This window comes from Cornus florida, unplaced genomic scaffold, assembly GCF_030987335.1.
Source record: "Cornus florida cultivar Cherokee Brave unplaced genomic scaffold, ASM3098733v1 CherokeeBrave_3.0.0_Hap2_Chr03, whole genome shotgun sequence".
Lineage (NCBI taxonomy): Eukaryota > Viridiplantae > Streptophyta > Magnoliopsida > Cornales > Cornaceae > Cornus > Cornus florida.
The window spans coordinates 44,179,888-44,192,024 of record NW_026775573.1 but is presented as its reverse complement, the minus strand read 5'-3'; the positions used below and the strand labels follow the sequence as shown (position 1 = coordinate 44,192,024).

Sequence of the window (12,137 nt, the reverse complement as noted above, 5' to 3'; positions counted from 1 at the left end):
ATTTTATTTAATATTTATCTTTTGTGAAAGTTTAATTCACCTAGTTGTATCAAGTATGAAATCAACTTGTAATGTGATATTAAAGTAGGCCTTGGTGAGTTCTTTAACATATATTAAATTGAGGACATTTAGATATGTTTGAAAATCTAGAGAAAATTAATTAATTAACTTAATTAATTTTATTTTTAAGTGTTGTAGTCACTTAAATTAATTTTTGGTATAATATATGTAAAGACTATGCTATCTTCCTTAACATATATTAATTTGAGTTTATTTGGGATTAATATGAAATCTAGAGACTTTTCATGTTAGGTTGAAAATCCCTTTTAATGTAGTGGAATTAATTACCTTGTGAGCATATTGCTAATTGGATGTATAATTAGTACTTGGGGCCTCTTAAAATGGTAATTGGACTTAGCATGATTTAGAATATCACTGACTTGTAAAGCTTGTTTAAATATATCTTGTGTAGGTATATAACTTGTTAGAATATTACAATTGTTTACCTTAAAAGCTTGTTACTAAATTGAAGCTTATTTAGTACTTGTGGCTTAGGATAGTAATGTGACTCAATTGTTGTAAAATATTCTTACTTTGTGTATAATTGCATATTGGAGACTTGACATGTCATATGCTATTTAGACTTGAATCATTAGACATGGTTTGTGTGGATTCAACCTTATTTGTGCATGGAAGATGATTTTATGCATTATTGATTTTGATATAAGTTTGGTCTAACTTATTGATTTTGGTATAAGTTTTGAACTTACTGATTTTGGGAAGCTTGTAAGGACATATTTCACGTGATGGCTAGGGTTTGGCTCTAGTACGGAGACAAGAGTTTTCTAAGTTATAAGTGCGCACTAGGTAGTACCTGGTGGGTCGTAATTGCCCGGAATAACTTATGCATGTGCGCACTAGGTAGTGCCTTGTGGGTCGTAATTACCCGAAAACACTTGCTTGGTCTAGCGACCGCATGTATTAGTCTTTCCATTCTTTGATTTCGCATTTAATTTCAAGTTGTTAATCATGGATTACTTGTAGCTTGAGAATTGATGCTTGCTTTGGATATTTGAATCCTATTTAGTATACTTGAACCTGTATACTTGCTCCGTGAGTTTAAATTTCATTTAGTATACTTGTGCCGTGTATACTTGTTTTAGACGTATCTCTTTTAGCTTAGTATACTTGTGTTCGTATACTTGATTTACGAGATTTCCATATAAAATGTATACTTGTGTACATGTGCTTAGACATTGCATGACTTGTCTTAATATGGTTTAGTATACTTGGAAATGTATGCTTGTATATTGTGTAGCATGTTTTAACAATGCTTAGTATACTTGAGCATGTATCCTTGTGTGTCATTGTTCACTTTAAATTGCATGAGTAGCTTAGGATGATCCCGAGTCTCACTTGACATAGACGTTAGGTGGCATGAGCCTCTTTAACATGTTTCACCTTAAGGTGATAGAATTATAAACTGCTAGGTCGATGCATGCCCATCTCCTACGAGTAGCTTTATGTTACTCACCCACGTAGTGGGTACATTTTTCAGGTACCGGGATCAAGATTCGGGATTCACATCATGCTTGGATGATTTGTAAACTTGAAGTTCTCATTTCTTGTAAATGTTGGCTTGAAATGCCATTTATAGCTTTATATGTCAAAATGTGTCACAATGTGTAAATTTGATTCTATTTTTGTAATGTGTACATAAGTACACTCTTTACAATGTATTTGACATGTATGAGATGAGGCCATAGGCCAATGATATCTAATTTGTATCCTATGTAACTTTTAACTTCATGAAATATTATGAAAATATTGAAAAATGCCGAGTCATTGCTTCACTATGCTTGCATCGGGTGTGGGAATTCCATTTTTATTCTTTCATAGGGTCTTATAAATCATGTTTGAAGTGTGGCCAAGGGCTAAATGGTGATTTGAAATCATTTGTTAATTTTGGTTTTCAAATTTCCCTTTTCTTGTTCATTTTTGCCTTTTTGCCCGTTGGGGGATCGGATTTTGCATCGGTGGTAATTTTAAGCCATGAACCATTGTAGCACATCCTAATAGGTAAGTTATGTTTGTGTGCATGGTTGTTTCCCGGCAAACCTTCTTCTTTGGTGAAATGAGCCTCCTATGGGCTTTTGAAACTTTGTTACATAATCTGATCTGGGGGCTTTCTAGACTTTTCACATCAGTTTTATTTTCTTCTTTCAACATGGTCGCTTAGAAAATGTGATTTTAGAGGAGCTTTCTTCTTCGTGTTTTTCCAGAAAATGTCGTTTTGATACCGGAAATCCATTGCAAAGTTCAGCTTCCAGTTTTACATTTAGCAGCTTTATAACCCTCATGACCAGATTTCATGGAGGGGCATTTTGGGCATTCTACGTTGAGTTTTTTTTTAAACTCGATTTTGGGAGGGGTTTCTTTTTTGTGTTTTTCCAGAAAAATTCATTTGATAGCCCGTTTTTGCTCTCAATTGTGGACTGATCCTGAGGCAATTTCATGTAGCAATTTTTTGGGTCCCTCTTGACCTAGGCTGATCTAGGGGCATTTTAGGGACCTTACAGAGTGTTTTTCTCCCTTCCTTTTGCGATGCCGGGTAGAAAACGTGATTTTAAGGGGGGTTTCTTCTTCGTGTTTTTCTAGAAAAACTCGTTTAAGGGTCCGTTTTTAGCCTCAGTTACGAGAAAAAAATCAAATGTTGTTTGCTGTAAAAACACTATTCCTACCCAAATTTCTTACCCAGAAAATAAGTTGATTTTTTTGAAACTTTGAAGCTTCATATCTTCATCATCCGGACTCCAAATTAAGTGATTTTTGAGGCTAAGTTTATTAATTTTTGCTGGTCTATATGACGGTATACATGGTTGTATCAAATTATATCTAAAAAGACCATTTTACCCCTTATAAAGTACCTTTGCCGCATTAATTTCAAACCCAAAAGTTTGATTTTATGAAACTTTGGAGTTTCATATCTTCTTCATCCGGACTCTGAATCAAGTGATTCTTGAGTCCATGTTAATTAGTTTTTCGTTGTCCTTCCAGCGGTGTGCTCGGTGGCACCCGAGTCCATAGTTTTCAGAAATAACTATTTTGCCCCTGGGGACTTATTTGTCATATTTTTGGTCTTTTGCTTCCGCATTAGTTCTCATTGAGTTCCACGACCTCATGGAAGGTCACTTTGACTTCTTAGAGTCTTGTTTTCTGTTTTCGCTTCCGCATTTCGGATCCGTTATCGGATCAAATTACGGTTCATCACAGGACGCACTAGCTTGAAAAACCAGGGCCGTCACAATCACGATATGAGTTTGCTCAAATTATTGGTAGCTTGATGTATTTAATGAACTTTTCTAGACCTGATATTGCATATGCAGATTGTAGATTGAGTGAGTACACTCAGAATCGTAATAAGGATCAGTGGACAACTTTAACCCGAGTATTTAAATATTTGAGAGGTACTCATGACTATGGATCTCTGATTCAAATGAGATGAAATCCACGAATGTATATGTATTTACTCTCGTTGGGTGTGCAGTGTCTTGGAAATCTTCTAAACAAATATGCATAGCTCGGTCGACTACGGAATTCGAGTTCATAGCCTTAGAAAAGGCTAGGTTTGAGGCTGAGCGGCTTAGAAAGCTCTTAGCAAATATCCTTATATGGATGAGACTGTCTCCGTCCATATATACGCATTGTGATTGCCAGGCTGCAATAGCCAGAGTAAAAAGTAAAATATATATAATGGGAAAACATGCATGTACGCCTAATACATAATATTGTGAGGCAGTTGCTTGAGACTAGGGTGATATCTATAGATTTTGTATGGTCAGTGATGAATTTGCTTGATTCTTTGACAAAATCACTCGGTTATAATGAGTGATAATAAAGGGGGATAGAACTTATGTCTATAACGAAGGTCAACAGTGATGGTAGCCCAACCTATATGAACGTAAAAATAAGTTAAAGGTTGATCAAACAGAGTGCACTATCAATTTTATTTTTTAGAATCCCTCCCTATGATATAAATAGTGCAAAACTGTAGCGTAAAAGGTTGAATTAAAATTCTTAATGAATTACATATCCCTTATGAGTGGTGTGTCTAGTTGCGGTACACACTTGATGGATTGACCTATATGAGTGTGGAGGTGGGACCGCCTCCTATGAGAGCTTAGCCAGGCTCTCTAAAGCACTCGTGAAAATCCAAGTAGGGCATAAGGCCTATTTATGCCAACCTGTTATGAACAACTTCGATATAGAGATAACAATGTGCATGGTTAGTTGTATGATTTACAATTAGAAATTTTGGTTCATAAAAACATATTTTCACCACAGTCGTCGTAGAATTTTTTTTTTTTGTGTAAATGATGGCCTACTTCCCTTAGGGTTGGAACATAATAGTTTCGATGCATTGGATTCTCATGGTCCCTTGGTTACTTCTCTGGTAATTTCCATGGTTACTCCCATGTTTTCTTCTTTGGTTACCCTCCATAGTTTATTTATTTATTTATTTTTTAATGTATTTTGAAATATGTGAGGATTGTTGTATATTTAGTGTCCTTAATAAGAGTTGAGTATTTCAAAATTACATCATATACGTTAAACAGACCAAGTCTCCCAAATATCCATTACGTTGAGGATATTTATGCGTTACACTGGGTCTACAAATATTCACAATATCACGTTCAGTTCCTGATATTTTGCATATGGTCGTTATGATTTTTGGCTATAAACATGGGTGAGCTTTGGGGTTTTAACATACAAGACACGAGTCTTTCACTCTTCAGAAAAATATAATCCATAATACTTTCTGTTCATCTGGTATTCTTTTCCTCGTTCAAGTTCAACCAGATATTGTTGTTCACGTTCTGTCCATTGTCAAATACTATTTTGGCTAGAGTGTTAATTCCAAATACTTATTTGAGTGTTCTACCCGATATTGTTTTGACTACTATTTGTTCGGAGTGTTTAGCCATTGTTCTTATCTTGCAATTCCATTCACCAGAGGGCCAAATTGAAGCTGTTCAACTTTCTCTGCATTACGAGTGTACGTTTGTAGAGGATTTTTGATGTTGTATCTTGGAAGGTAGAACATCGAAACCTGTTACAACAAGACATTGTCTAAAAGGGCGGATCTACTCTTAGTGGATTCTCATGATCCTTTGGTTACTTCTCTACTAATTTCCATGCAGAAATTTAATGCTCTTGAAATTAAACTTCTACATCATACTAATTTGATACATGTGGTTGGAGGTTGGACGTTGTAGATGTCCAATTCCACTTGATTTATGTGGTTAGGAAGTAGTTGTAGGTATTCAAAGTTTAAAGTGAATAATTTTAAACATTGTCAAAACATATATATATATATATATATATATATATATATATCTTGAAAAAGACACATAACTCTTTTGACATTTAAACATTGGTAACATATTTTTCCTTTCATTAATAATCAACACTAGTCGACGATAAAAATCGTTGAAATAAATATTCAACTTAAAAGTTAACTTGTCAACGGAAAGAATAAATTTAAAATTAAAGGTGGAAATGTATAAATATCATGAAAGAGAACTGTTGATGATAGAGATCGATTTTATGGTGTCAAACCTTTGGCGTGTTCAATGTAACTTGACCTTTCTAAGATGCTTAACATGTATAATGAGTTAACATCGCATGTGACATTTAGTTTAATTTATTTTGCTTCCAACATGCGTAACCAATATAATTAGTTAACATCTCATGTGACATTTAATTTAATTTATTTTGTGTCCAACATGCTTAACAATTTAATTAGTTAACATTCACATGCAAAATTTATTTTATGTAATTTAATTTGATTTAGTATCTTCTGCTAATATTTTCTAATTGATTCTGGTTCCTCTCTTACTATTTTCCTCCTCTATGGTCATGTCAGATGACACTATCTTTTCTTTTTATTTTTATTTTTTTTGTTTTTAGATAAAAATGTCGGATTAAACTTTCATTAAATCACGTTACGTCATTTAACACAAAATGTTGTGTTGTCTGAGCAGTTGGGTTGTTACCTTTGTTCGGGAGTCCGTGTTCAAAGCTTGTACCATCCCCTCCCCTCTAACCACTAACTTCTAACATTACTGCCATAATATATATGGAACATATCCTTTGCCTTTCAATCTAACAAAATAAATAAAAACTGGTATCAAGGAAGACATTTAAAAAAAAATGTACAAATGAGCAGCCACATTGTCGACAATCTTTTAAATAAGTAACATATCCTTAGCCATTCAATCTAACAACAAAAATAAATAAATAAATAAAATAATAATAATAAATAAATAAATAAAAACTGATATCAAGGAATAAATGAAAAAAATTGTACAAAAGAGCAGCCGCATTGTTGACAATCTTTACCTAACTATGGACATAATAATATGTGATTGTGTATTGCAAATAGGGTATAATACCATATGTGTGTATATATATATATATATACACACACACACACACAATCTAACAACAAAAATAAATAAATAAATAAAACAATAATAATAAATAAATAAATAAAAACTGATATCAAGGAATAAATGAAAAAAATTGTACAAAAGAGCAGCCACATTGTTGACAATCTTTACCTATGGACATAATAATATGTGATTGTGTGTTGCAAATAGGGTATAATAACATGTGTGTGTGTATATACATATATATTTTATTGACAAGAAATAAATTCATACTCATTTCGCTTACAACCCGACTCAAACCCCTCCCCTCTTCTTTGAGAAATAAAGAAGAAGAGATTATAACATTAGATTAGATGTCCTTTGATATTTGACACCATCTCGAATATGGATTTTTTTTAGAACATCCATCTTGAATCCGAATTGGATCTGTATATTGATGTTAAAAGATGGATATGGTTTTACCCAAATCTGATAGAAATTAGTTCATTCGATACGGATATTAGATATGGATTAACCATATAATATGGACAATTCGGTTTGAATTTTTGACAGGCAATTCAGAGACAATTTTATTCAATAAGTTTATAAAATCTGTTTTAAGAAAAAGATTAATGGTTTAACACTAGCAACCTGCATTAAGGGCAAGTAAAAGGTAGGATTGACTTGAGAGGGCTTCAAGCCTGAAGCCCAGTTTCTGACCATCCTCCTATAAATTCTAAGCTAAGTTTTACAAACAATGACTGCATAACTAATAACACTGCAGTTGAAACAACATATTAGAACACATCTCATGGACACAAAGATGAAGGAATGCAAAAAGAAAATGAAAATTACAATTAAAGAAAGAAAATATCGAAAACCCTAGATGTCGCCTTTAACAGATGATGATCTTTTTCAGTTCCTTCAGCACTGTTTAAATAGGGTACTTTGATTACGAACCCTTGGTAGGTTCATCTCCGGGTAGATCATCTTCATCGTGGTAGATGTTCTCCGCCATCTGCCAGATTTGGAGAATGTTATCTTCAGCTACACTAGCAATAACCCAATCTTCACATGGGTTCCACGAGAAATCTGAAATTTTACTCGTGTGACCACCGTGAATGAAGAGCAATTCTGGTGGACCGTCTTCAGCATCCTCTGGTGTCTGCTCTTCATCAATCCTGGGATAGGAAAAACACAATTTAAATTATCTAAGCAAGGACATCATTGTATTTACACGTGCTGAATATGTTAACAGTACCAACTGCACGCTTCGTGATATTATTAATGTCTGATAGATCAGTTCAGATAAACCATAAATATTCCTAAAGCTTAATTTCAGTATTGAATCAAAGCACAATTAAGTGAAACTATCAGCATTCCAAGTCAAGTGAAACTACCAGTAGAGTGCTTAATCCAGGAACAGACATGACTTCCATCGCATTTCAAACAGTTTTTTCTGTATTATTTTTTTCTGGTATTTGTTTAAGATAGGTCATTTAGGAACTGGATATCTATTAAGGGACTCATTTATTCTTTTTCAGTTAATGATTTCATTTCTGAAAAACAATTCATGAGTAAAAATGCTACAGTAAGCACAGTAGCAAAGTACCAAATTCAAAGTACATCCAGAAATCTGTAAGTCGCAGTGACAAACTACTATGAATCCTAAACGTAATACCGCTCTATTTTTCTTTTCTTCTCTCTCTCTCTGTTTTGTTTTTTTTTTGGCCAATGTGTAGTATTTTTTTAAACCTGAATGAAATATTACGTGGCATATGTTCATTTTCAAATTAAAAGAAGCCTAAAACAAAAATGCGTCTAACAAAATGAATGCCAAAAGATGCAATTCAATGCCATCTGGATACAAACTTCAATGAATAACTACCAAATGATAAACATCGTCTGTGGTTTATCTTTCCAACCTCCCACACCTTGAACCAGAATGAAAGGACAAGAGAAGTGATAATACTCCAACAATCATACGCCACAAGACAGTGCAAAAGAATATGATCCACGGATTCACCATTTGCTTTACATAAACAACACCAATTAACGATGATGTTAACTCTCTTTCTCAAGTTATCCAATGTCAAAATCTTTCCCATGTGGCAGTCCAAACGAAGAATGCGATTCTAAGATGAGCTTTAGTACACCAACCAGACTTTCATGGGAAATCGTGACCAATGAAGTTGGACAAAAACAAGAACATGGATCAGACACCATACCAACCATGAGCTAAAGAAACCCATAATATATCATCGCACCCTCTGCCAACATCCTTCTGTCTAGACAACGTATCCAAAAAAACACAAGCTTCTTCCATTTTCCAGTCCTGAAAGGGGCGCCTAAATGCACATCCCACGTAACTCCACTGTTATCGAGTTGATAACAATCAATTACGGAGACATGCTTATTGTCTGCAATATTGTAAAGTCTAGGAAAGGAGTGAGACAGCAGTTGATCTCCACACCATAGGTCCTCCCAAAAACGGACATGTCTACCATCACGAACTTTGAATCTAATGTGTGAGGAGAAAACATCACAGCCCCGAATGAATTTCCACACACCAACGCCTCCCGTAATAGTGACTAGGAGAGAGGACCAACCCCCACTCTCCTCTCCAAAGCGACACGAGACAACTCTTCTCCGCTGACGATGGCGTTCCTTTCCAAATCTCCATAACCACTTTCCCAAGAGAGCTCGATTAAAAGGGACTAGCTTTCGAATGCCTAACCCGCCTAATTTCAACAGTTAGCAGACTTGTTCCCAATTAACGAGATGATACTTAAACTCCTCTCCCCTTCCACCCCATCGAAAATCCCTCTGAATTTTCTCAATCCTTTCAGCAACAGAGCATGGAATTTGAAACAAAGATAAAAAGTAGGTAAGAAGGGATGAGAGAGTACTCTTAATGAGAGTGACTTTCCAACACCCCCCCCCCCCCCCCCCCCCTCGGCGCCCTCTCTTAGAAAGATACTGTTTTTTCCATCCTGATAATCTCTTCTCATATCTATTAATCACTGGGTCCCAATTCCCAACTCGCGTAAAGGAAACTCCCAAAGGCAATCCTAAGTAAGGAAGAGGAAAAGCGCCCACTCCACAACCAAGAACAACAGCTAAAGAGGAAATATCTGGAACATCCCCCACTAGAACAAGCACACTCTTTTCAACATTAATCTTTAGTCCAGAAACTGCTTGGAAACAAGCAAGAATGCACCTTAGATATCTGAGTTGAGAGACTTCGACATCACAAAAAACCAAAGTGTCATCCGCGAACAACAAATGGGAGATCTGCATCTGATGTTCAAAATCTCTGACAACTCTGAACCCCCTAATGTAACCCAAATCTTCCGCTTTTCTCATTAATCTGCTCAATCCCTCCATGCCAATAAGGAAAAGAAAAGACGATAATGGGTCTCCTTGTCTCAGACTACGCGAGCTAGCAAAAAAACCCACAGGAGAACCATTCACCGCAGGAGAACCATTCACGAGCACAGAGAACATAACGGACGAGATACAAGTTTCATTCCATTTTATCCACCTATCTCCAAACCCCATCCTCCGAAGTAGATACAGAACAAACTTCCAATTAACGTGATCATTGGCTTTCTCAATATCAAGCTTACATAAAACGCCAGGAACCCCACTTTTCAATCTAGAGTCAACACATTCCCCTGCGATAAGAACAGAATCCAAAATCTGTTGTCCACCAACAAAAGCATTCTGTGATTCTAAAATCAGACCATCCAAAACATTACTCATCCTGACAAGAACCTTGGCAATAAGCTTATACAAACATCCTATTAAGCTAATTGGCCGAAAGTCCTTAATATCAGAGGCACCGCCCTTCTTGGGAGTGAGAGTAATAAAAGATGCGTTCAATGATTTCTCAAATGTGCCATGAGAAAAAAAATCCTGAAAGGTGCCCATCACCTCAGTTTGCACCACCTCCCAACTCTCCTTAAGAAACCACAGAGTAAACCCATCTGGTCCTGGAGCTTTGTCCCCATTACAGCTAGAAAGTGCCTTAAACACTTCCTCCTCCGTGAATAGAGCCTCAATCCTATCACTATTCAACACAGAAATAGAGTTAAAAGGTCTGAGTGTAAAGCTGCTGATAAAAAGAAACAATTCCCCCGCACACCTCATCCTCTCTCCATAGCTCAAAACCATTAACATGGATACGCCCGATGTGATTACATCTTCTGTGAGCGTTGGCAAATCTATGGAAGAATTTTGTATTACGATCCCCTTCTTTTAACCACAATGCCCGAGACTTCTGGCGCCACGAAATCTCCTCCATAACAGCTATCTTAGCAAAATTCAGCTGACAAGAGGCTCGTTTAAAGCGTAATGACTCCCCATCCTTCCCCACCTCATCAAGACGATCAAGTTCAGCAATATCAGCAAGAACGCTATTCTTCTTCCATTAAAGATTCCCAAACACTTCTTTATTCCACCTCTTTAACTCGGTTTTAAGAAACTGAAACTTTCTAGCTAACACATAGCTAGCAGAGCCTATAAAACTCGCTTCCTCCCACTAAGACTGAACTTTCCATTGGAAATCCTCAGATCTCAGCCACATATTTTCAAAACGGAAAGGTGTGCGTCTAGAACTCATAACACCACAATCAAAAACTAAAGGCACATGATCAGATGTCACTCTAACCACAACAACCTGAGAAACATTCGGGAAATGCTCTTCCCGCGCCCCAGAAATCAGAAATCTATCCAACCGTGAAAAAGTAACCGGTTCCCTACCATTAGACAAAGTAAAGGCTGCTCCTTCCAATGGTAGGTCAATGAGAAAATGACTATCAATGAATTCCGAAAACATGGTCATTTTAGAGGACCACCTGCCCCCTATGGACCTCTCAAACGGGGACCTAACAAAATTAAAATCCCCGCCTAAGCACCAAGGAAATGACCACAATCCCCCCTTAACGTAGCAAAGCTCTTCCCACAAGACTGATCTGTCACTATCAATAACAGGCCCATAAACACCTAAAAACACCCATCTGAAACTGTCTTCCTCCATCTGAAACAGACATGACACAGAGAAGATACCCTTCCAACTGTTCATACTTGATAACCACCTTCAATCCCACATGATAAGAATACCACCCGAAGTGCCAGAGGCGTTTAACACTTCCCATTCCACAAACCTTCCACCCCAAAGACTCCTGACAATCTCAACAGTGATAGAAGCCATCTTAGTTTCCTGTATCATACGACATAGGCACTCCACTTCCTCAAAGCTACCTTGACTACTCTTCTTTTGTCCGGATCATTTAGACCACGAACATTCCACGTTATAAGTCGTAGCTTCATGAAGAACCAAAAACGATCAACTCCCCTCCTCCTCCCCATTTACCACTTCTGGTCCTTCCCCTTTCTTTAGTCGTCCCATCCTTCCCGTCATAATTAACACAAGAAATCAGATTCTTCACTTCCTGTTCCCATTCTATTTTCTGGCTTTGACTTCTTTTGTGCCTCGATTAGGTTCTGTATTTTCTGGTTGACAGTTCAGCCCTTCAAACGCAGCAAAGAGCCGAAGCTCTTTAAGCAGCTACAACTGAGTCATTAGTCAGTTTGAAGTGTAGGTCTTTCCCAACGCAAACTGTCACCCCATTGAAACAACCTACACTCCTAGTTGTGGCTTTTGAGGCATCCAACACTGACCCATCACACCATGAACCTGAA

The 12,137-nt window shown here is 36.6% G+C and overlaps 1 protein-coding gene across 1 annotated transcript in view; it reads right to left on the bottom strand.

Moving 5' to 3' along the window:
* Positions 1-6,994: 6,994 nt before the first annotated feature.
* LOC132300390 (WD-40 repeat-containing protein MSI1-like) overlaps positions 6,995-12,137 on the bottom strand; it is a 33,578-nt gene continuing 28,435 nt past the window's right edge. Inside the window, exon 6 of the mRNA XM_059797426.1 lies at positions 6,995-7,612. Within this exon, the coding sequence (XP_059653409.1) occupies positions 7,384-7,612 (229 nt within the window). The 3' untranslated portion in view covers positions 6,995-7,383. The remainder of the gene's footprint in view (positions 7,613-12,137) is intronic.